Source organism: Acomys minous, assembly GCF_964271855.1.
Source record: "Acomys minous genome assembly, chromosome: 14".
Lineage (NCBI taxonomy): Eukaryota > Metazoa > Chordata > Mammalia > Rodentia > Muridae > Acomys > Acomys minous.
In genome coordinates, this window is record NC_140496.1 from 100,034,439 (window position 1) to 100,058,105 (window position 23,667).

The 23,667-nt window shown below is 45.7% G+C and overlaps 1 protein-coding gene across 3 annotated transcripts in view; it reads left to right on the forward strand.

Annotated features, from left to right (window-relative positions):
- Nucleotides 1-14,252: 14,252 nt before the first annotated feature.
- SYDE2 (synapse defective Rho GTPase homolog 2) overlaps nucleotides 14,253-23,667 on the forward strand; it is a 37,455-nt gene continuing 28,040 nt past the window's right edge. The window contains exon 1 of one of the 3 annotated variants that reach the window (XM_084755471.1): nucleotides 14,253-15,774. In XM_084755471.1, the coding sequence (XP_084611597.1) occupies nucleotides 14,589-15,774 (1,186 nt within the window). In that variant the 5' untranslated portion in view covers nucleotides 14,253-14,588. The remainder of the gene's footprint in view (nucleotides 15,775-23,667) is intronic. The other 2 variants (XM_084755469.1, XM_084755470.1) reach the window with 2 other exon arrangements.

The following is a 23,667-nucleotide window of genomic DNA, read 5'->3' on the forward strand; positions in this document are numbered from 1 at the left end:
TGGTGAACTCAGGTGAAAACCATCTCCCTGTCCTCTCCAGAACTTTCCAAGCCCCCACTATTCCCCCTTTTTGGTTCTCTTGCCATTAAGTGAAGCAGCTAGTTACAGAGGAGAGAAATATACAGCGTGGGCTTGTCCCATCCTCTCAGCGTTTCTTCCCGTAGGCTTCCATGGCAGGCTCTGTCACCATCACGGCTAGACTGTTTGGAAGGTGGAACACAAGGTCACTGAGAGAAGCCTGGGGATCTCAAACCTCTAAACAGTCACGTGAAAGAGTTAAATTGTGTTACTTGAGTAAAAAGACCAACCCTAAATGTGGGAGGTGCCAAACCAAGGTCCGGGACCAGGTGACAATGAAACCCCCACCCTCCCTATTTCAGCATTCATTTCTCTCTGCTTCCTGCCTGTGGATACCATGTGACTTCCTGTTCCTCCTGTTGCCACGCCCTCCCTGCTGTGATGTCCCCCTCAAACTATGAGTCAAAATAAACCCTCCCTTCCTCAAGCTAATTTTGTGGGGTATTTTGTCACAGTAACAAGCCAAGTGACCAGCACAGGACCTTTCCCCTTGCTGGCTCCAGCACCCAGTTCTGGGTTTGAAGATGCATTATAGTGAGGTAGAGAGATACCGAGAGACTCCATGCTTCTGCAGGCCAGCTGTTGCTCTCTGCAGAGTACTCACACAGGGGCTACACACATACCAGTCAGGTTTCATAACTGAGAGACGCACTCCAAAACTCCCAGTTTAGTTATTTCATACTGAACTTGTCATGACTACATTCTGGGGCATGTAGCCAGACCCGTGGGTGTACCTTCGGTTTTCATGACTACATTTTATCAGAAAGATTTCTCCTGTGTTCTCCCTGTCTGTAGCATGTAGACTAAATATAACCGTGATTCATGTACTAAACATGCATCCATCTAATACACTCTTGGGAAAACAGAGACATAAAACTTCTTATGCCTCCAGGCAGTCTTGACTTGGGCATTGAGCTTCGTCAGGAGCTGTGTTCCCTCCTTATTTGAACAATCTTTGGGTGTGTAATTATGAGGTTGCCGACTGGTGTGCATAGTGAAAAACACACACACACACACACACACACACACACACACACACACACACAAAGATTTCAGGTTAATGAATGTCTTCTCCATTTAAAGAACACTTTCCTTCCCCTGGGTTCCTGATAGCAATGACATTCCTATTGGATCACTAAATTATATGAAAAAAATTTTCTTAAAGATACATATTAGATAAAATGTACTAAAAATAAAACACTGTATTCTAAGGTAATTACTCTTTATTACCAGAATATTATTTTAATACTGCTAATGATATTGTTGAAGCATTTAAAGACATGTTTTCCCAGCAGCAAGTGCTCATGGGAAGGATCCACTTTGTTAATTGTTTGTGTGCGTTGAGGTGGTTGCATGAGGTGTTTTGCTTTTTGCTTATTTTTGCATTTCTACCTGTCTTAAGTAATCTATGCCTTAAGACCTCACTTTTACCATCCGATAAAACAATGCTTGTAAATGGGATGGAGTTTTAGAAGTGGGGGTGGGCGGTGGGGTGTGGAGGGGATGCAAGGCCGCTTTTGAGATAAGGTCACTGTGCAGTCAGGCTGAACAGCCTCCTGCCTCAGCCTCTCAAGTATTGCGATGACTGATGTGCACCTCCATGCCCAGCTTGGGAAACTGAGGCAGGCTCTTCCTCAAGCCCATGTAACCAGCACTCACCCATAGTTTTGCTCTGTGGCTCTCGGCTTCCTCATGTGAACGTGTGGTTGTCCCCTTTATGCCACTTATTTACCCCCAAAATTTTCGGTGAGGCTCAGAGGAGAAGCTAACCACTCTCATAGTATTCTGTGCCCTACCTGGTTTCCTGCTGAGTCTGAGATTGTCATGGTGAAAAACAAGAAAAGAGCATGTGGTCATTACTCTTGGGGTTATACGGCTAATAGAATATTTAAAATTATGACACTGAGTTATTTAGTGCTTTTAAAAAACAAGTTGCGGAACCAACTTCTATGCTCTACTTCCGGAAGATCAGGGGAGGGGGGGGGGTGTCTGGCGGGCGGGGGGTGGGGCGGGAGGAGGGGAGGGGATTGGGAGGGTGGGCGGGAAAGTAACAATTAGCATGCATATCCAGTTGGCTTACCCTTACAGTAGCCTGGATAGTAACCTTAAGAATTCCGTGACTTGAAAGATGGATGAGAGCTTAAAAGTGTGTACTGCTCTTGCAGAGAACCTGAGCTGGGTTCTCAGCACCCAGGATCAGCAGCTCACAATTGCCTAGAACTGTTGCTCAGAAAGCCCTGGTGACCGAGCCGGAAGTGCGCGCGCTTCTTCTAGCAGTAAGTCCGGGGTCTTGTGTGCTGCTTCCCTCAGGAATGATGGGCTCCGGACGGGGAAGGGTGGAGTGAGGACTGCGTCTCAGGATTTCCAATCCTGCTGAAGATGCAGGAGAAAGATTTTTCCACAGCAAAAGTATTCCGGCTCTTTTAATTGGAATGTCAGCCCCAGGCAGCCTGACATGCTGCTTCGGGAAAGGCAGAGTTTCGGCTCTTTAGCTAAACAGCTGCTTTAGCCAGAGACGATGGGGGAAAGTGTAGGTCACCCACACCGGAGCATCTGGAATAGAGCAAGCCAAGCAGAACCCCAACTTGGCGCTGACGAACAGGATGGCCAACTGCTTCAGGAACAGCCAATAGCTCGCTACCACAGATGGACACTGCAGCGAGCAGAGCAGTGTGAAAGCCGTTAGCCACACTGACTCGCAGATGAACAGCAGATGCTCCTGTGGCCAGGCGAGCTTCTACAGTTCTACAGTGGCCTCAGAAGGCCCCTCAGTGATAGCCTGGCCTGCAGTCAAGTCCAGGGTTCCAACGATGAATTCTTCAGGGAGAAGGGAGTGCCCTTCTTTCCCCAATGTTATAGGCCAGAATAAACAGCCAGTCTCAGCTGATTTTCAGTGAAATAGATGATACACTCTCACGTGATTATTTCATGTGAAATAGGGGCTTATAAACTTTGGGCAGTGGTGAAGGGTTTTGAGGATGAATGACTTTCGTTGGCTGAGACTAAGATGCTAGTGATGCTCTATTTACATGGGGAAAGATAACAGTGGCAAGCTCACGTGACTGATCACCTGTAGCCGCCTTGGGGCTGTGTCATGTGCTCCTGAATCGGGCATTGAAACTGGGAGAGAGCTTTGTCGCACACTTTCCGTTCTCAAGATGAGATTTTAAATCTCAAGTTTGAGATTTGCGGGGTTTGAACACACTCCATCTCTACGGTTCCATACCATTTCCCCTGGACGTTCCGTCCATGAGCCCCACATGTAACTATTACTCTGGGGCATCCAACACCCTTTTCTGGCCTCCATGGCACTGTGCACATATGCACATAACTGTAGACCAAGATAAAGATACATATACATATAATTAACAATACAATTTTTAGGGGTTGGAGGGCTCAATTGTTGAAAGCACCTGGCCGCTCTTCCAGAGGACTTGGGTTCAATTCCCAGCGCTCACAGCACAGCTCACAAATCTTCTTCTGACCTCTACAGGCACTTACATTGCGGTACACACACATACATATGAGCACGCGAAAACACCCATCCTCATACAGGTTAAAAATAAAGAAATAAATGAAATCTTTTAAAAGGGGGATATAAAGCTCACTCCCTCAGCCGAAGGCTGATAGAAAAGAGCACAGGACAGGGATAAGGGATGGGCTCTTGGTAGGTTTCCATTTCCTCAGCTGAGGAAGTCACGATTCCCTTTCCCTAGGCAATCTTGGATCTCTGCCATATTGGTAGAACATGTGTGTGGCTCCAGAAGGCACTGCGCTTGGAGCCCTCAGAAACGCAAGATCAAGTTATCTTTGAACAAATTCAACCGCTATCCCACTCCCCCCTTTAGAGTAATTACTGACTTTCCATAAGGGCTTTGACATTTGTAGTGCCTGTCAGCGGCCATGATGACTCTGGGTCCTTAACTAGGAAGCCGTCTGGTGAATGCGTAGAACTGAAGTTCTATTGAACACCTAGGATGTGGGGTGTGACAGCAACTAAGATGAGGCAAGGCCTTTGCATCTCTAGGAGCATCCTGGGAAATTGTCATCAATCTGCCTTGGTAAGTCATAAGAGATGTGATTTTGTCTATGATGAAGGAAAAAACAAAAAACAAAAAACAAAAAACAAACAGATGACCCCCAAGCTTCACCTTGGATCCATCACCAATGTGTGCAGGAATTTCACTCCTGGATGAACTGGATAGGAAAACCGGCAAGAAGGTTATTTTTGGACAGGAATGTGACTTGAGTCTGGTGTTCAGAGCTTAAAGCTTGGGTAGAAAAGTAGAATGACAAGCCCTGTGGATTCAAAGAGTAACACGGAGTTTCAGCCTTCAGAGAAAATATAATCCAGGAAAAAATTCCCTTGGTAATGGCTGCTCTGTCATGAGATCTACCCAAATAGAAACAAAAGCTAAATATTTTGTTCTTTGACTCTTTTACCCTTAGAAAGCAAGTTACTTTACTACTTTTTAAATTAATCGATCGATTTATTAATTGTGTGTGTGGGCAAGGGGGTGGGGCTTGAGTTGCCATGGAGATTGTGGGTGTGTCAGAAGATATCCTTGCCTCCCTGTTTGTGCTGCATGACACTGAGCTGTAGGCTTCGTTAGTCCTCAGGCATCCAGCAGATTCTCCTGTTCCGGGTTCCCGTCTCTGCTGGAGTGCTAGGAGTACGGATGCTTGCCATCCCTCCTAGCTTGCTCTGTGGCTTATGGGACTCTGATGAGCCATCTTCCAAGCTCCCAAACAAGTTACCTTAAAAACACAGTCTGAGCTGGTGAGATGGCTAAGCTGGTAGACGTCCTTGACACCAAGTGGGATGGTCTGCAGAAGTATGGCCCTCATATTCAAATGCATAGGGAGTGGCATTAGGAGGTGTGGCCTTCTTGGACCACACCTAGTATGGCCTTGCTGGAGGAAGTATGTCACTGGGGGATGGGCTTTGAGGTTCTAGAAGCTCAAGCCAGGCCTGGTGCCTCATTGTCTCTTTCTGTTGCCTGCAAAGCCTTCTCCAGCACCGTGTCTGTCTGCATGCACCAGGATGACAATGGTCTAAACCTCTGAGCTGTAAGCCAGCTGCAATGAAGTGCTTTCCTTTATAAAAGTTGCTGTGCTCATGGTGTCTCTTCACAGCAACAGACACTAAGAAACCAAGCCTGATAACTTGATTTCAATCCCCAGGGCCCACATAGTGGAAGAAGAGAACTAACTCCTGCAAGGTAGGCTCTGACCAACATATATGCACTGTGCATGCTCATATGTGCGCTCTCTTTCTCTTTCCCTCCCTCCCTCTCTCTCTCTCTCTCTCTCACACACACATACACAATAAGTTAAAAAATGTAATTTAAAAATTAAGCAAAAAGGAATATTTACCCATATGTCCTTCATTATAGTAATCTCATGATTATAACAAGGAAAAAAATTAAAGGAATTATTTTCTCCAAGACTGAGACTTCATTAATTTTAAAAATAGGTAATAATGTATCTCCTTCCCCTTTAACCATCCTACAGGGAAAGCATTTAAAAAGATAAAGACTCTTTCATCAAAGATCATTTTGCTCATGAGCCTAGGTGAGGCTCTCCAGTTGTTCTTTGTTTTGTTTTGTTTTCCTAAAGCACCTGATTAGAGCAGGCTATGAAAGGGGCTGCCCCTAAAGGCTGAGTGTGTTCTGGACATAAGCGGCTGTCGGCTCAGAAAACTCTTACTGTTGATTTAATTTGTAAGGATTTAAATCCTTTGGTAATTAATGAGTTCCACTTTGAGCGGCCTCAAATTCAATTTACATATTGAATATGTAGAATTGAAAGCCCAGTAAGAAGACAGGCATTTTGGATGCTTGAGGTGAGACTTGCTCTTCTGTGGTAGTGGTGACAGAGATCCTAGTGGCTTTAAGAGTGTGGACATGGTTGGTAGATTAAAAGGGGGGGGGGGGAGGAGAAAGTTTTCTCCTAAATTCTATTTTCCGAAGGTATAGTGGTTTGAATAAGAATGGGGCCCCAAGGCTTATATTTTGAATGCTTAGTCATTACTTGAGAAGGATTAGGAGGTGTGACTTTGTTGGAGGAAGTGTGTCACTGGGATTCTGTCCAGGCTCCATTTCCTCAACCCTTAGGTTCAGTTAGCCTGCCTGAGAGAGGCAGAAAGAGTGTGTGTGTGTGTGTGTGTGTGTGTGTGTGTGTGTGTGTGTGTGTGTAGACCTCGTGCCCTGGATAGCCCCACGAGGACAGACTCTTCAGTGACACAGCTCATTTAATGGGGTTGGTGTGGGGAAACAAAGGCTACTTAAACTTTTGGGGGGCTTTTAGGGATAAGTGTACATCCTTGTTGGGGGCCAGGGCACTTAGGATAACTCATTTGCATGAGGAGAAATTCCAGGTCCTTCTGACGTGACCTTATAAGGATAGAGGAAGTCTGACCTGGCTACCAGGTGACATGACCTCCAGGCAAGGGTTGGGGTGCAGGGCTACGTGCACTACATGCTGGCCTGGGGCAGAGGGGAAGTTGCTCTACTCCTGTGATCTCAGGTTGAGATTTCTGAGGTTTGGACATGCCTAAAAGCTACTTTTACTCCTAGTAAGTTCTACCCCCGAGGTCCACAGCTCCCTGAGGCTTCAAATGCTCAAACCAGACCCAGTTTTTTCTCTTCCTGCTTCCTGCAGATCCAGATGTAGAATTCTCAGCTCTTTCTCCAGCACAGTGTCTGCCTGTGTACTGCCATGCTTCCTGCCGTGACGATAATGGACTGCATCTCTGAACTGTGTGTGAGCCAGCCTCAGCTAAATGCTTTCCTTTATAAGAGTGACCGTGGTCACGGTGTCCCTTCACAGAAACAGAACAGTGATTAAAGACACAAGGTAACAGGGAGAAAAGTCACAACTGAGTGAAAGGTTGGTGGAGTTCGGCACATGCCTGTCAGAGAGATGGGGCCCACAAGAGACCAGAAGGATTTGGTATTTGGTGGTACTGCATGGTGGTCTTGGTGGACCTTGGATGCAAATGCAGAGAATGAAGAAAAGTTAGTTTGAACCAGAGTTGAGGTTTCACCCAGTGAGCAGGGCAGTGGAACAGAGGGAGTCAGGATGCGCACAGGAAACGCCCTTTGCCCCGGGGAAGCAGGAAGAAAGGAGAAGGGACAAGGTGATCAAATGTGACTGCTGCCTAAGTGACAGGAAGTGTGCTAGGACTGAGGAGGTGGTGTGCCGAGTTGGAGTTAACTGGTTGTGACAAGGGTTAAGGTGTGACTCTGACACGGGGTTCAGGAAAAGTTTTAAAAAGTGGGACTCATGAGTGGTGGCACATGCCTTTAATCTCAGCACTTGGTTAAGAGGCAGAGGCAGGAGGAATTTTGAGACAGCCATAGCTACGAAGTGAGACCCTTATCTTTAAAAAAAAAAAAAAAAGGAAGGAAGGAAGGAAGGATGAAGGAAGGAAAAGAGAAAAGAAGGACAGGCCTAGGTATTAGATATATCCTTACATAAGTAATGAATCACCAAGACAGCTAGAAATGACAAAAGTAAAGTAATGAGGTAGATTCTGGAATGAACAGAGGAAGCTGTCCTGTGACTACAAAAAGCAAAAACCTGTGATACAGCTAGCCGCGAGACAGTTCCCAAAGGCATGTGCAAGCAGCAGGGGAGAATGTGACCAGGACAGGTGTAAACGCAGGCCAACACGAAGCCCTAAACGTGCTGAGGTTTTTAGTTGGGTGATGACTATAGCCTTTAATTTCAGTACTTGGGAGGCAGATCTCTGTGAGTTTAAAGCCAGCTTGGTCTACATAATGAGACCCTGTTTAAAATTTTTTGGGTTTTTTTCCCTCAGTATTTTTCTTTTGTAATTTTTGAAAACATTGAGTCCCCCACCCCCGCCCTGCACCCCTCCTCTCCCCGCCCAACTGTGTTTTTAGTAACTTGACTATGCAGTTTTCTAGCTTGAACTTGGTGGCCGACCACATTGTTATCTCATCATGAAAAGACTGGACATGCCTGGAAGCCAGGCATTTCAGAAGTGCAGTAGATTTTTAGAGGGAAAGATAATGGCGTGGCATTGGCGGAGATGGGTCAGGGGTCAGTCCCACGCTCCGGTGAAGGCGGCACTGGACTGAGTTCTTCTCGTAGCTGAGGTTCCTTTCCACCACTGCGGGGCTGCCCTGGGACTCATCTGGCTGGAGGCCAACTGTCAGCATTCCCTTCCTTCTCTGTGTCTCACTTCACACTTCTGTTGCTTTAAAAAACAGCCAGGGCCTATAGCCAGTGGCTGCTTCCTGTGAAGCTGAGATACTTATATACTGTAAAATGTACAATAAAATAAACATAAAAAGCATAAATATATAACTGAAACTGAGATACTTATATACTGCAACATATATAATAAAATAAATATAAAAGCATAAATATAGAGCCAAAATATATTCTAATATATATATATATATATATATATATATATATATATATATATATATATATATATTCAAATTTCAAAGACCCAGAAGTAAAACTCAAGAATAGCAAAGTCCCATTACCTGTCACCTGGTCTGAACTCAAAGCCTGCATTCCTTTCCTTTTCAATCATTTTGAAGCAAACCTTTGCCTTCATATCACCTTTCAAGTACTTCCATGTTTACTTCTAAGTGATAAAGAGATAATTTTATAAACATCTCATCGGCATTGGGCATGGTGGCTCATAGTCACCACAGCACTCCAGAGGCTGGGGCAGGCCTGTCGCAGGTCTGAAGGCAGCCTGGGCTGCCTAGTGAGTTCTGGTCTAACCTGAGCTGCAGACTGAGATACCCTCCAAGCAAAAGGGAGAAGGAGACTTACCCGAAATCTTGAGATCTTAGGGTTACAAATATTTTGCTTTTGCAAGACTGGGACAGGGGCTGGAGAGATGATTCAACAGCTAAGAGTGCTTGCTGCTCCTCCGAGGTTTGGTTCTTAGCACCCCTACCAAGGCGCTCACAACCACCTGTAACTCAGGCTCCCGGGGGACCTGACTCCCTCTATTGTTCTCTGTGGGTACAGTTGGCAATCCACACACTTGGCAATCACACACACATGTAAAAAAGAATTCTTTAAAAGCGTCTTTGTGGCCAGGTGTTCTGGTGCACGCCTTTAGTCCCTGCACTCGGGAGGCACAGGCAGGGGGATCTCTGTGAATTCAAGACCAGGCCAGGTCGATATAGTGAATTCCATGACAGCCAGAGCTAGAGAATGAGACCCTATCTCAGACAATCAAAACAAAACAATACAAAAACACAACAAACTAAAGTAAAAAGAAGTCTGTGTGCTAATCCAGGTGATCTGGCAAATACTTGTGACCCTAACACTTGGAAATCAGTGACAAAAGGATCAAAGTTCAAGGCTGTCTCTGACTGTATAAGAAGCTTGAAGTCAGCCTGACACACAGACAAAGTTTCAAAATTAAGTTAAATGAATTAAAAGAAAAAGAAAAACTTGCAATGGCTAATGTTCTTCATTAACTTGGCTGGATTTAGAATTACCTAAGAGATCTCAAGGCACGCCTTTGGCTGCATTTGTGATATTTGATTTAAAAGAAGGATTAGCTTAAGACAGGAAGACTAAAACCTGAACTGGGTGGCAGCATCCTGTGTGCTCTGGGATTGGATGGGATAACAGAGGATAAAGGAAGAGGTGAGCCGAGGACCTGTTTTATTGCTCTCTGTTGGGTTTTGAAATGTGAGTAAGTTGCTGGTGACCCATGTCTTACCCTCCACTGTGGACTGGAGCCCTCAAACTGTGAGTCAACAAATCCTTCCTCCCTTAGGTTTCTTCTTATTGCGTATTTGGCCACAAAACCAACCATAACAGTGACTACTACAAAAATACTAAACCACATAGTCCTCCTTTTAAAACCAAACTCCATTTTTTTCAGGATGAAATTCTATTATGTGTTTGGTATTACGGTTTTTTGCAAATAAACTCACAGGTAGTGGGAATGTGGGCTGTAGCTCTAACGGCCTTGATGAAGGCTCCTTTAAGAACAATTCACATGTCTGGTTGTGTTTCCCACGAACTCATAAAACATTAAACTCTTTTCTGAAGGGTGATCAGCTAATGTGCAGCAAAGAATGTTCAAGTAAGAGCAGACACCATCTTAGGAAGAGTGCCTCTCATCTATTTCTGTTCTAGGAAATGCCACAGGGGTGTAGTGGCTTTGCGATCAGACGCTGGGGGAGGCGGTTGACGGGTTGTTTCCCATTTCATCGTGGTGAATGTGAGCAAGCAATTATATAGATGGTATAAGATTAGGGAATATGCAGTGTCAGTGAGTATTCTAAAACATGAGAAGCCACATGCAGATTTAGTAAAAGTCTTCCTTTCATTACTTTACAGGACGGTAGGAGGGCATGAGGGATGCGGCAAAGTGCCAGATGTTAATCAAGGACCTCTGTGTGGACAAGATGCTATCTGGGTCAGTTCAGTGTGGTCATGTGTAGGCTCAAGCTGCTGTTTATTCAGTGCTGATGGAGTTGCGTGGTACACCAGATGGGTCTATACCCTGGGCTTCCGGTGGGGCAGTTTAGGAAGAGAAAACTGCAGAAATTCCAGGGCTAACCTTGTCTTCCTCAGTTTCCTTAAGAATATGATGGAAGCCTGGGACCCAGTGAGATGCGGGCACATCAGATTATCTAGAGAATAACTGAAACATTCAGTTTCAGTCCCGTCCATGGCTGCTAAACGAACCCCGTGCCTCAGCCTGCCTGTTTGCTCCCTTCTCCCAGGCTGAGTCAGGGCCATCCCAGCCTGCTTGGCTTCCTGCCTTCTTTGAGCCCTATGATCCCATCGCTGTTAAATCTTTTATGGCAGCGCCAGTGTGGTAGTTGTCAATTCATGAGGCACCAAGTGATTGCCAAGCCCCTCAGGAACACGTATAAACACTGGAAGATGTCTTGGCTACCCCCTAATTTCCACGGGAATCTGCAAGATTAGACAGAAAAGGAAATGGAGATAACTGAATGGATCAAAACCTTGCTATGGTGAATTATACTGTAGATCGTGTCAGGTCTGTGGGTACAGCTCAGAATGACATGTTTACAGACTTTTTATTTAAGTATAATACACTTAGAGAAAAAAATAGGATTTATATATTCAAGATCATTAAATAGTGTTCATGGTCACAGTTGTAGTATTAGTTTCTGTGACCCAAAATAGAGTTAAAATTGTGATTTTGAGTTCTAGAACATTCTCAGAACAACATAAACTTCTCATCTTCCTGCTTGTACTTCCCACATGCTGAGATTACATGCTGAGGTGACCCCCACCTACTTCATGCGGTTTTGGGGTTAGAATCCCAGGTTTTGTGCCTGCTCAAAGCAATCTACCAACTGAGCCAAAGCCCCAGGCCAGTTCCCACCCTCAGTTTTAGTAGTATTAAATTTCACTGTGATATGCTATGTTAAGCTTGGTTCTGAGTAATGTCTAAAGGATTGCATGGCATATTACAGTGACCAGTGAATTTCCTGACTCCTAAACAAGTTAGCAAGTTAAATTAAGGACAGAGTTCAATATATAGATTGTGAGAGAGAGTGTGTGTGTGTGTGTACATGTGTGCAGCTTATGGCATTTTAAACTCTGTTAACTACAAAGAATAAAAAGATTGTGCAACACAGTTGGAAGGAAAGCAATTTCTGAGATAGAGATCAGATTGTGTTTATAAAGCCCATTATTGGCAGCTTTGCTATCACTCATTTCCTGTGGGAATATTTTTATGTCTTGACTATTCATGAAGTAGCCTCAGGTTCCTGCAATACAATCTTAGCACAGTTGGTATTAACGTATGAACACCATAGTGTAACATTTCATAATACAAACTGAGATTGTGTTGAAATCTGTTTTCCCTGTTTGTTACTGAGAGACTTTTAAAACAACCCCAATGCAGCACGGTCCTAGTGCAGAGTTGAGCAGCAGACTGGAAACTGTCACTACTTATTTTCTGTAACATTGCTGTCACTTAAGAAAGGTTCATCACTCTGGTGCCCCATATTTGATGACCTCCCCTTGATGGGGAGCCCTGATGGCACTCAAAGAAAGAATAGGCAGCCTACCAAGATGAGACTTTTTAGCCTGTGACCATAAAGTGGGGGGAGGGGATCCCCCTCCGTCATAGACCTAGGGGAGGAGAATAGGGTGGGGGTGGGAGGGAGGAAGGAATGGGAGGATACAAGTGATGGGAGAACAATTGAGTTGTAATCTGAACAAATTAATTAATAAAAAAAAAACTAGGCAAAAAAAAAAAAAAAAGAAAGAAAGAAAGATTCATCACGTTCAATGTTTAAGATGCTGTATTTACCACAGTACAACAGGGAACTGTAGTTTCTGTCCTTAGGGAGGTGGGTGAACTTTGAATTTTCTTGTAAGGCAGACAAAACATATGCACACAAATTATGTAAAACAAAGTAGCTACAGCAATCTGTCCCAGCAAATATATGATAAAGATTTGTGTGTGTGTGTGTGTGTGTGTGTGTGTGTGTGTGTGTGTGTGTGTGTGTGATGTGTATATATGTTTGTGGTGTGGTGTGTGATTTGCGTGGTATGTGATATATGTGTGTGTATGTTGTGTATGTGTGTGTGTGGTATGTGATATGTGATATATATGTGTGTATATGTATGTGTGGTATGTGTTATATGTGTGTGTACATGTAGTAGTGATATACATGTGTGATGTGTGTGTGTATGTGCTGGATAGTAATAAAGGTCTATTGAGGGTTCATAGAACTTGAGGTCATGCCATTCTGGGAGTTGACGTCATGGTGAAGAAGGCAGTTGAAAATAAAGGTGGGTCAGGCCCTCCACCTCCTTTTCACATTCTTATGTTTTTGAGTGTGTGCCACAGCTGCGGGTGGAGGTCAGAGCAATGGGTCCCCGCCCTCCATGATGTGGGTCCTGAAGAGGTAACTCAGACTGCAGTCATCCAGCTGGAAGGCAGACAGACAGACAACCTTTACAGCTGAGCAATCCTGTCAGGTCCTGTGTTCCACTGTTTACTTGGTTGAGAGAGGTTCTCACGAAATAGTTCAGGCTGTTCCCCCAACTGCCCATGTCATGCTATGCCTCCTCCTCCCCCAGTGCCGAGATTATGAGCATGTAGACCAGCACACCACGACAAGGATGGGCAAGATTGCCACAAACAGAAGGCAGAGAGCCAGGGGCTAACAGAAGGAGCACAGAGCCGAGTGAATTTAGAAGATGGAGCCTTGGGTGCAGAAAACAACAGGAACGTGTGGACCAAGTCCATCCTATTTTGTAATCTAGTCCTGTTTACTTAGCTATCATTTTTTGAGTACTTGAGTACCTACTAAGTGCGGGTATGTGTGAGATATTTGTGCACTGTACGTAGCTCAGAGGTCATTCCTAACACATAAAAACTAAAGAGTACAGCTGAAGTCAGGGGCGATGGTAACACTGATTCTTATCGATCGTCGGTGTCAATTAAATATGAGGGACTCGGGTTTGGCATTGCTACACGGAGCATGAGCCTTCCTGTTTTGTGAGAGTAGGTGTTTCCAAATTTCGCCCCTTCTCTCTTTCAATCCAGCTGTTTCTCAACAGGGAATTGAAACGGAGAGTATCATTTTTACAGTTAAAAGCTGTAAATTTAGCGGGTTTTGTTCGGTAGTCGTACTCGGGACTCTGGTATCTGTGGCTCCACTTAACATGTTTTGTTTGATGTAGGAAGGACAAACGTTGGATGAGCAGGCATCATTTTTTACAGAAGGAAAAACAGATTTAAAGGAGAGGGACCCGAGGTGACTTAGGACATAAAGGATTCAAATAATTCCTTATCAAAAAGGAGTTGCTGCAAATCCCCCTTTTTATTATTTATTTCTATGTACATGGTTGTTTTGCCTGCACCTATGTTTGTCTACAACACGCATGCTTGGTGCCAGCGGAGGCCAGAAGGGGGCATCGGAACCTCTGGAACTGGAGTTACTGAAGGCTGTGAGCTGAGAATCGAACCTGTGTCCTTTACAAGAGCAGCCACCTCTCCAGCCCCGCAAATTCCTTTTCAGCAGCTCCGTGGGGGAGGGAGCTGATCGGAATATCTCTGGAACCTGGCTCCAGTGAGATACACCTGCACTCACACTGGGTCCGTCCAAACAGTCTTTGTTACTCTCAAGCTAGGACTTGCTGCACTGGAGCCACGCCCCACACGGGGGGCAGCGGGGAGGGGCCGGGGAGGGTGGCGGCGTGGCAGCCCGACCCGCTCCACCTTTCCCTCTCCGCAGCTGGCCCCGCCCCCGGAGCGCCCACCTCTGGAACCCAGCTCTGTGGCCCGCGCGCCCCGTCGCGGCTCCAGTTCCGGGGCATGCGCGCTGCCGTGCCCGCGCCCGCGCCCAACCCCCAAGGCCCGCCGCTGCAGAGTTATGCCAAGTATGTGAAGAGCTGGCGAGGACCGGCCGCGGTCATGGAGAGCCGCCGCCTCCGCCCGCGCGGGACTCGGAGCCCTCCCCGCGCCCTGGGCGAGCCTGGCTGCTGAAGCGGCGCGTATGGCGGAGCCCCTGCGGAGGAGGGCGTTCGGCCCGCTCCGGGAGCTGCGCGGTCCAGGGGCGATCGCGCTGCACGCGGACACCGTGGTGGCCTCGCGCTCCGAGGGACGCTCGCCACTCTGCGAGCCCCTGGGCCCCCGCATGGAGCATCCCTCCTGGGGGACCGGGGCGCGCCCCGAGCCCTCAGGCGCGCGGGTCCCATGGTCTCGCAGGGCTCAGGAGGCCGCCGCTCCCAGCCGAGCGCTTGTTCGCGCCTCCCTGGGCACCGAGGGCAGCGGCGACGACGGGGAGGACGAGGGCGCCGACTACTACGAGAACCTGCCCTCGGGCTTCGCGCCCGAAGGGGCGGAGGCGCTGCAGGCCTCGCCTTCCCCAGCGGCGGGCTCCTCCCCGAGGATGGAGGGCGGCCTCCTGGAGACCGGCAGGCTGCAGACCCAGTTGCGAGAGGCCTATTATCTGCTGATCCAGGCCATGCACGACCTGCCCCTTGACTCGGGCACGCGGTGGGGCGGACCCGCGGGAGCCCGGGCTCAGGGCCAGGAGCCGCCTCTCCCCCGCGGCGCAGCCGTGCGCCTAGCCTGCAGCCCCCGAGGCGGCGACCGCCCTCCGCGGCAGGTGTCCCCGCCCAGATCGCCTGTGAGGGAGTCCCGGGTCGGACTGCCGGCCAGTCCTCGGACGCGGCTGTCCAGCTGCAGAAGTCTCGAGAGCCTCCGCGTGAGTCCCCAGCCGCCTCTGCTCCAGCGGTGGGCGAGCGACAGCTGGATCAGGTGCGGTGCGCAAAGGAACAGGGACGAGCCCCCGCCACGTGGAGGTGGGATGGACGGCTGGGGCCAGGGCAGCCACCGGGCTGCTGCGTCCGTCGCCCTGCTGCCTCCCATCTGCCAGGACTCGGGCCGGTCCTCCGAACGTCCCTTTAGGGATTCTGCGGGGACCTCTGTGTTATCCAGCAGCCAAGAAGACCGTCCCGAGGAGCCTGCCCTCCTCAAGCCACCTGCGGTGACAGTCAAGAAACTACAGAAGTGGATGTACAAAGGACGTCTGCTGTCCCTGGGGATGAAGGGTCGCGCTCGTGGGGCAGCACCCAAAGTTCCCGGAGCGCAGGCAACCTCTCCAAATTTGGGCAGTTGGAAAGTGCATGAAAACCACGTCCTCTCGGTGACAGCGGACCAAAGAATCACACTGACAGGTAGGGCACTCTGCAGTCAATATGCTAAGCAATTCCGTTTGCCTCCAGCGCAGCGGTTTTTAACCTTCCTCATGCTGCGACCCTTTAATACAGCTCCTCAATGTTGTGTTGACCCCAGACTACGAAGTTATCCTCGTTGCTACTTCACGACTGTAATTTTGCCATTGTTATGAGCCGTAATGTAAACCTCTGTGTTTTCCAATGGTTTTCTGCGGCGACCCCCGTGAAAGACTCCCTCAATACGCAAAGGGGTCGAGACCCACAGGTTGAGAATCACTGCTCTGATGTTTGCCAAGTGGGCTTCTGCCTTCCGCCAGTGTTTTTGCAGACGGTCCCGTGACTCTGCCAATGTCATGCACTAAATCTTGTGTTCTTCTCGTCCTCCCTTCCCCTCCTCCTCCCTCTCTTTCTCTCGCTTCCTGCCTTTCCCTTCTTTCTCTTTTCCGATGTTTTTCTCTTCTCCAAGAGTCAGCGAGTTTTCTCCCTTAGGACAACAGTGAGTCAAGTTCTTTCTGGAGGCTTTGAGACCGGCAGGCGGCTGCCTTAACTTTCCTCTGTAGCTCTAGGCAAACCCTAGGACTTGGTTTGTGAGCCTGAATTTGATCAAAGGTAGAATTGTAAAGGCTTCATAAGCCGTCATTTTACTTATTAGGTTCATTTTCTTCTTACCCAGGCTCTTACGCATACTTGAACTCAGACATAACCCGTGGAGCGTGCTGGGGACACACACACACACACACACACACACACACCACACATCTCAAACTAACCAAAGCTAAGGTGTCATTTACTTGTAGGAAAGCTAGGATACCGGTATTGCAATGAAAGTAAATGTCACCCATGACCAAGTCCAAGCACCTGAGTCACTTGAAAACTTAGGAAACACTATTTATAGTAGAAAAAGAAATGTTAACGTTGTTTGTCCTTATATAGTATTCACATTCTTTTGCTCTGTGCGTGGTTTTAAATTATCACTGAGGATCTAGTTTTAAACATCTCTGAATTTTGTTATAAACATCAAAATTATCTGGTGAAAGAAACAGATCAAAACCACGTAACGACTTGACACCCCTTTCGGGAAGAGTTTAAAAATAGTAAGCTCTGATTCAATGAGGGTTTCACAGTAAGAATGCGCATCCAGCCCAGGCTTGCTTTAATCACAGCACTCTGGAGGCAGAGGCAGGTGGATCTCTGTGAGAGGCCAGGCTGGCCCACATAGTGAGACTGTTTTTAAGAAAAGAAAAGAAAGATTACGTACTCCACAGGATTGGATTTCTGCACACTATAACCAGTAAACACAAATGTGGGGAGAAACAAAGTTCACACAACTTATAATTAAAGAATGATTTTGTATGATATATAGACAGTAGGCATTCAACAATAGACTCTAATTCTCTTTCACCTGAAAAAAGGAATAGTAGACTGTATTTGCCAAGAGAGGCACACTTTACCAAGCTCACATCAAAACAAGCCTTTTAACCCAAATCTAAAGTATTTGTAGTCACAGCCTTACTCTCACAACCTAGTTAAGGTCCCCTGGCTTGGTTAATCTTACTGGTAACAAAACTGGATGGAAAACATTCACCATGGAATTACTTTAGTAGTTGTGCAAGTATCTCAGAAGTTAAATAAATGTTTCCTCATAGGATGAATTTGTTGCTTCTTCCATTCTGACATTAAATCTGGAAGTGTTAACAGCTTCCAGAAACTGAAACCAAATAATTACAATGACTGTAGCAGTATTTTATAAAAAATCTAACCTGAAGTGAAAATAACAATGTAGTTTTTAGGTATCTAAGGCTGTGGTTGGTTAAAACAGTTTTTTCTTAGTTTGCTGGATCTTAGACCATTCTGGATTCTTTCCTCAGGTCTTCTCTCATCCTTTCTCCCCCATGCAAGATAAGGCCATTGTCACTCAACAACAAAGGGTCCTAGAGGGCTCGGAGTTTGCTGAGGGGTTCTGCTGAAGCCAGATCAGTCTGTCCAGTGGATTCACACTCAGTTCTCAAGACTAAGAACCTATAAAGGGTCACGTACACTCAGAAGTCTCCAGAGGCTTGAGCCAATTAATTTCATTAAACGGCTTGGCCTGGGAAGATGGGTGGAATTTTTTTTATAAAACACCTTTCAGGATGCTAAGTAACTTCTTGCAGGAGGACGGGGTGAGTGGTGGGTAGGGGTGGGGTGGCCCTTCACATTAAAAAATTTTTTTAATAATTTAATTTAGTTCAGTTTTCAACTAAAACAATTTTTAAGATTTATTTTATGTGTATGGGTTTTGCCTGCATGTGTGTATGTGCGTGTATGTATTTCTGTGCATAGCATGCCTGCTTGGTGTCCTTGGAGAGTATAAGATCCTCTGGAGATGAAATTATAGAGGGCTGTGAGCTACCATGTGGGGGCTGGGAGGTGAAACCTGGTCCTCTGTGAGGACAAGTACTGTTTGCTACTGAGCTGTCTCTCCAGCCTTGCTATGTACCTACCTTTTATTTACTTAGAGTTGATGTGATTTGGAGTCCCTTTGAGTCCTTTTGTTGGGTTGCTTATGTAGCTCAGTGGTAGAGTGTATGCTTAGGAGTTTCAAGACCTGGATTTGGTCCCCCCCCCCCATGAAAGAGAATAAAATAAAAAACTTAAAGCTGTTTTCTGAAAAAGTATACAGTCTGTTTTGAGCAGCACATTCTTAGTTGTGTAAAAGACAGTATTTTAAAAGTTTTATAGCACATTTTCTATCTATTCATATGGATATTTCTCTTTCAAAGTAAAATTACAAGTCAGGATACATAAGAGCTATGCAATGGGGTGGGGAAACCTAATCTGAGTTTTTTTTTTTTTAATGTTTGGAGACTATTAGGACAAATGCACACAAAAGTGGTTTTCTACTCTGATAACTGGCTTCTGCCAAGAACCACTCAATTTGATGGTATTTTAAAGCCAACAGTCGGATGCGTTTAAGTGGGCTGTAGTCTTCATAAAGTGGCCAATTTGTTCCTAATTGAGATGATTATTTAAGAAATCTAAAGTCATTATACATAGTAAATATTGTCAAGTTTCTGCAAGCCTTAAGGTTATGAAAGAACCATAGTTTATTTGCCAACTGTTCTTCATTATAAGTCTTTATTTTTTTTAAAAAAAGTTTTAATTAGCACTCAATTTTTTTTTTTCCGAGACAGGGTTTCTCTGTGTAGCCTTGGCTGTCCTAAACTCTGTAGACCAGGCTGGCCTCGAACTCAGCGATCTGCCTTCCTCTGCCTCCTGAGTGCTGAGATTAAAGGTGTGCGGCACCATGCCCAGCTAGCACGCATTTTTTAGGAATATATTTTGGAGCACCATTTGAGCCACTTTAGCTGTTTATTGTGTTAAAAGTGTACTTGAGCCTCTCTGACTGCACTTTTGCTTCTGTGAAAGAAGACACTTAGGGTAGTTTAACTGTTAATAATTGCCTAAAGATTTTAAGGCAGTGATAATTAGATAGCATGATCATTTTTGTTGCTGTTTTTGTAGCCAGTGCTGGTCTTGAACTCCAGATCTGTGTATGACCATACCCAGTGTATGAGGAGCAGGAGATGGTGCCCAGGGCTTTGTGCACACTAGGCAAGCACCACACCCACTGGGCCACACCCCCAGATCCCAGCTTGTATGATCTTTTTTGTTTGTTGGTTGGTTGACAGAATCTACGTGGCCCTGGAACTCACTGTGTAGAACAGGCTGGCCTTGAGTTTACAGAGAGCTGCCTGCCCCTGAGTTTATTAATTGCTCATGCCACCATTACAAGCCCTGCCCCTTACCCCTAGCTTATTCCCTTCCCCCTTTCTCTTTTTTTTAAGATTTATTTATTCTTATCTGTATAGCTGTTTTTTTGTGTGTGTACCACTAGCATGCCAGGTGCCCACACAGTTAGAGGTGGTTGTTAACTGCCTTCTAGGGGGCTGAGAATAGAACCTGGGCCCTCTGGAAGAGCAACTGGTCCTCTGAATCGATCAGCCATCTCTCCAGACACCCCCACCAGCACCTCCTTACTCCCACCCCCAAGCTAGTGTGATTTTCAGGCATCTTAAGTGAAGTTGATACTGTGGAACAGATTCTCATCTGTATTTTTTTTTTAAAAGTATTTGAAACTCTGGTTTCACTATTGTTTTTGTTTTGTTTTTGTCTTTTGCTCCCACCCTCCACGCCACCAGTACCCCCAACGTTAGTAGCAGCAAGTGTGTGGTTTCTGACCGTCTTCTGCCTTTCAACCCTGTGCTGAGACAGTTTGGCCTTCCGGCCTTTGGAAGCAAGTGCAGCCTTTTTGTTTGTTGCTTTGGAAGCGCGCCATGGAACATTGGAGTTGCTGGTGGCGGGCAAACTTTGAGAATCACAAAGTCAGCAGAGAGCAGAGTCGTGTTGGTTGGAAAGTCCTGTGCTTCTAGACCAGTGAGTGGTTCTCAGTCAAAGAGGAGATAATCTGTTTTGCCTCTGAGAATGGCTTGGGCTGTTTTCTGGGCCCTTGCTGCAGAAAGTGTGGCTCTCACTGTTGGAGAAGGATTACTTGTCAGACAGTGTGTGTATGGGTTCCTGGGAAACCTCCTTCCAGTGCAGATTCAGTAAGTGTGGCCAGGGCCCCGGGATTCTGCATTTTCACCGGCTTTCAGTAGACAGGCATCACTGTTTGGAAGGCCACACTTTAGTGAGGATCCAGGGTTCTCATGTCTCTCAGGTTTGGAAACACTTCTTTATTTAATACTTGATACTTAAACTGACCCCAGCTAGAGCAAAGCACAGGACCCTCCTTACTTCACTCTTTTTTTTTTTCATTTTTTTTTACTATGTTTCTTTTTTAACATATACATTTATATTATTACACATGAATAAAATAAAATGCGTACAGCAGGAAGAACCACGAGACAATCAGGAGTTATATAAATGTTAGATTCATAGTGATTTGGCTATTTGTATTTGTCAAACTTGAAATAAACATCTTTCTTGTCTTGTTGGGTCTAAATTTCTGAATAGAAATCAGTATCTATCATATCTCATCTCTATTAACCTAAAACATCTATCTTGATCTTAAAACATCGTAACTGCTAACCAACTAAGCTTAATTGAAAGACTAAACTATCTAGTCTTCAACCCCATCAGAGACTTGAGAAGAATAAAACTTAAATACTTGAGTGAACTGGAAGTGCAGGTTATCAGCTTCCAAAATGAAAAAATGACTGAGACAGTTTACTGCCTGAATAGTCACCCAACACTCTCTACAATCAACACCTTTAATCCCAGCACTTGGGAGGCAGAGGCAGTCGGATCACTGTGAGTTCGAGGCCAGCCTGGTCTACAAAAGCGAGTCCAGGACAGTCAAGGCTACACAGAGAAACCCTGGCCAAAAAAAAAAAAAAAAAAAAAAAAAAAATCCATCACTTAGGAAGCAGAGGCAGGCAGCAGATCTCTGTGAGTTCGAGGGCAGTCTAGTCTACAGAACGAGTGCCAGGACAGCTAGAGCTGTTAAACAGAGAAACCCTGTCTTGAAAAACCAAAACTAAACCAAACAAAAAAACAAAACAACAACAACAACAAAAAGGTGGTCACTTCATTCTTGCGTGACTTAATAGTGCTGAAAGTGTACAATGTATTTGAATAGTTGTCTTAATTGATCCCATCTCCCACCAATCAATCCTGGGAGATTTTGGAATCTGCCGGAGAGGGGATCACACAGGAACAGGGGTGCCCAGGGTCTGCATTTCTGGACAGATTTTTACTACTTCCTTGACCTTAGACAGTTAGTCAACTTCTTGTAGCTTCTTTCCTTGGGCTTCTGTGAGAAGTCTAAAATAATTGGGTTCTGTGTAGGCACTTGGCAGACTTTGGGAGGACACTGCCTTGCCCCGGGTCATTAGGATTCTGCTGGGTGAGCAGGCTGGACGCTGAGGAGTGAGGCGAGCTGGGGGAAGCCTGCCAGCCGACCTTGCCTGTTCTGCTCACCTCTTCCGTGCTGTGCTCTCCCACACATCCTATTACTTTTGTGGAATTGAAAACAGTCGCAAAGTTTTCCTTTTTCCTTTTTCAGTCTCAAAAGTTAGCATGACAAATGCAAAACATTTGCTTGAGGGTTTTAATTGCCAATCACAAGGAGAGAGAGAGAAAAAAAAGTATCTCTACCTTTTTCTTTTTTCTCTCTCTTCCTTCCTTCTTTCCTTCCTTCCTTCCTTCTTTTCTTTTCTTGGTTTCTCGAGATAGGGTTTCTCTGTGTAACAGCCCTGGCTGTCCTGGACTCACTTTGTAGACCAGGCTGCCCTCGAATTCACAGAACTCCTTCCTGCCTCTGCCTCCCATTCGCTGGGATTACAGGTGTGCATTATAGAGGTACAGAGGCCGTTACACAGAGACACCCTGTCTTGAAAAAGGTAAAGACACGGCGCTCAGCCAGGTTCTCTTTTCCTAAACCAAAACCTAAGCATAAACTTCAATATCTGACACTTATAAGAATATAATCTAAGCGCTGCCTGCCTCTCCTGGGATTAAAGTTGTAAGCTACTTTTCAATTATGTGTCTGTGTCCACATGAATACAGTGAATATTGTCACCCGTGGAGACCAAAAGAGGAGCGAGAGGCCCTGGAGCCGAGTCGCAGATGTCGCCGGCTTCCGGTTGTGGGTGCTGGGAATCCAATTGGCTTTTGCGCAAGAGCGGTAGGCAGTCTAAACAACTGAACCTTCCTTCCAGCCCCAAAGAAAGACACGTGAGGCAAGCTTTCATTAATTAAACACGTTAAAAAGGAAACCACGTCAAGGGATTTACTGAGTCTGGGTCACGTTTGCATCTTCAGTCCTGGAGGATGGAGAACCGGCTCTTTCTTCCCGTGCTTCTGCAAGGCGTGAGTCAGCGCCTCTTCTGTTTACCAGCTGCCTGGTCCCAGGCGCGTTACTTGGCTGTTCTGAGTAGAGTTTTTTTTTTTTAATTTTTTTTTTTTTTTTTACCAGTTTTCATTGTATTTCAAACATAGATTAAGCCCTTTACCAGCAGCTGCCTTATAAGGTAAGATGCAGTGTCTCATGTTCAGAGAGTGGCCTTTCCTTATTGCCAATGGGTGGTCTTTGGGAAATGGGTGAGAGTGTTAGTTTTAGGGTTAGAGAGGCTTAGTTTTGTCTTGTTTTTTAAAAAGATTTATTTATTTATTATTATGTATACAGTGCGCTGCCTGTATGTACTCCTGCAGGCCAGAAGAGGGCGCCATATCACATTATAGACGGTTGTGAGCCACCCTGTGGTTGCTGGGAATTGAACTCAGGTGGAAGAGCAGTCAGTGCTCTTAACCACTGAGCAATCTCTCCAGCCCAGAAAGGCTTAGTTTTGAGGATTGCTGTAGAGCCACGGTTGTCAACCCTTTTTTTTTTTTTTTGGATCCTTTCACAGGCAGTTACCTTGGAAAACACAGATATTTACATTACAATTTATAACAGTGACAAAATTACAATTATGAAGTAGCGATGAAAATAATGTTATGGTTGGGGGTCACCACCACGACACACAAGGAGCTGTATTAAAGGGTGGCAGCGTTAGGAAGGTTGGGTACCGCTGCTGTAAAATGTCAGGGGCCCAGAGCTTCCTTGCTGCTTTCTCTCTCCTTCCTGGCACATAGCAGTCACTCATTGAGTAAATCAACAACTTACGTAGTAGGAGCTCTTGAGAGTTAGCCTAGTTTATGTGTCTAGAAATATTTGAACTCAAACCTCAGTTTGTGATAAAGGTTTTGCTTTGATTAAGCTGCTTGGTTGGGTACAAGTTTAGGATTTAAAAACAGAATGGTAAATTTACATTTTAAAAGGATTTTTTTTTCCTTCAGTAGACAGAAGGTTACTAGAAGCCTTGATAGTACATGGACCTAATCTGTTGTTTGTTATTAAGCTCATCAAAG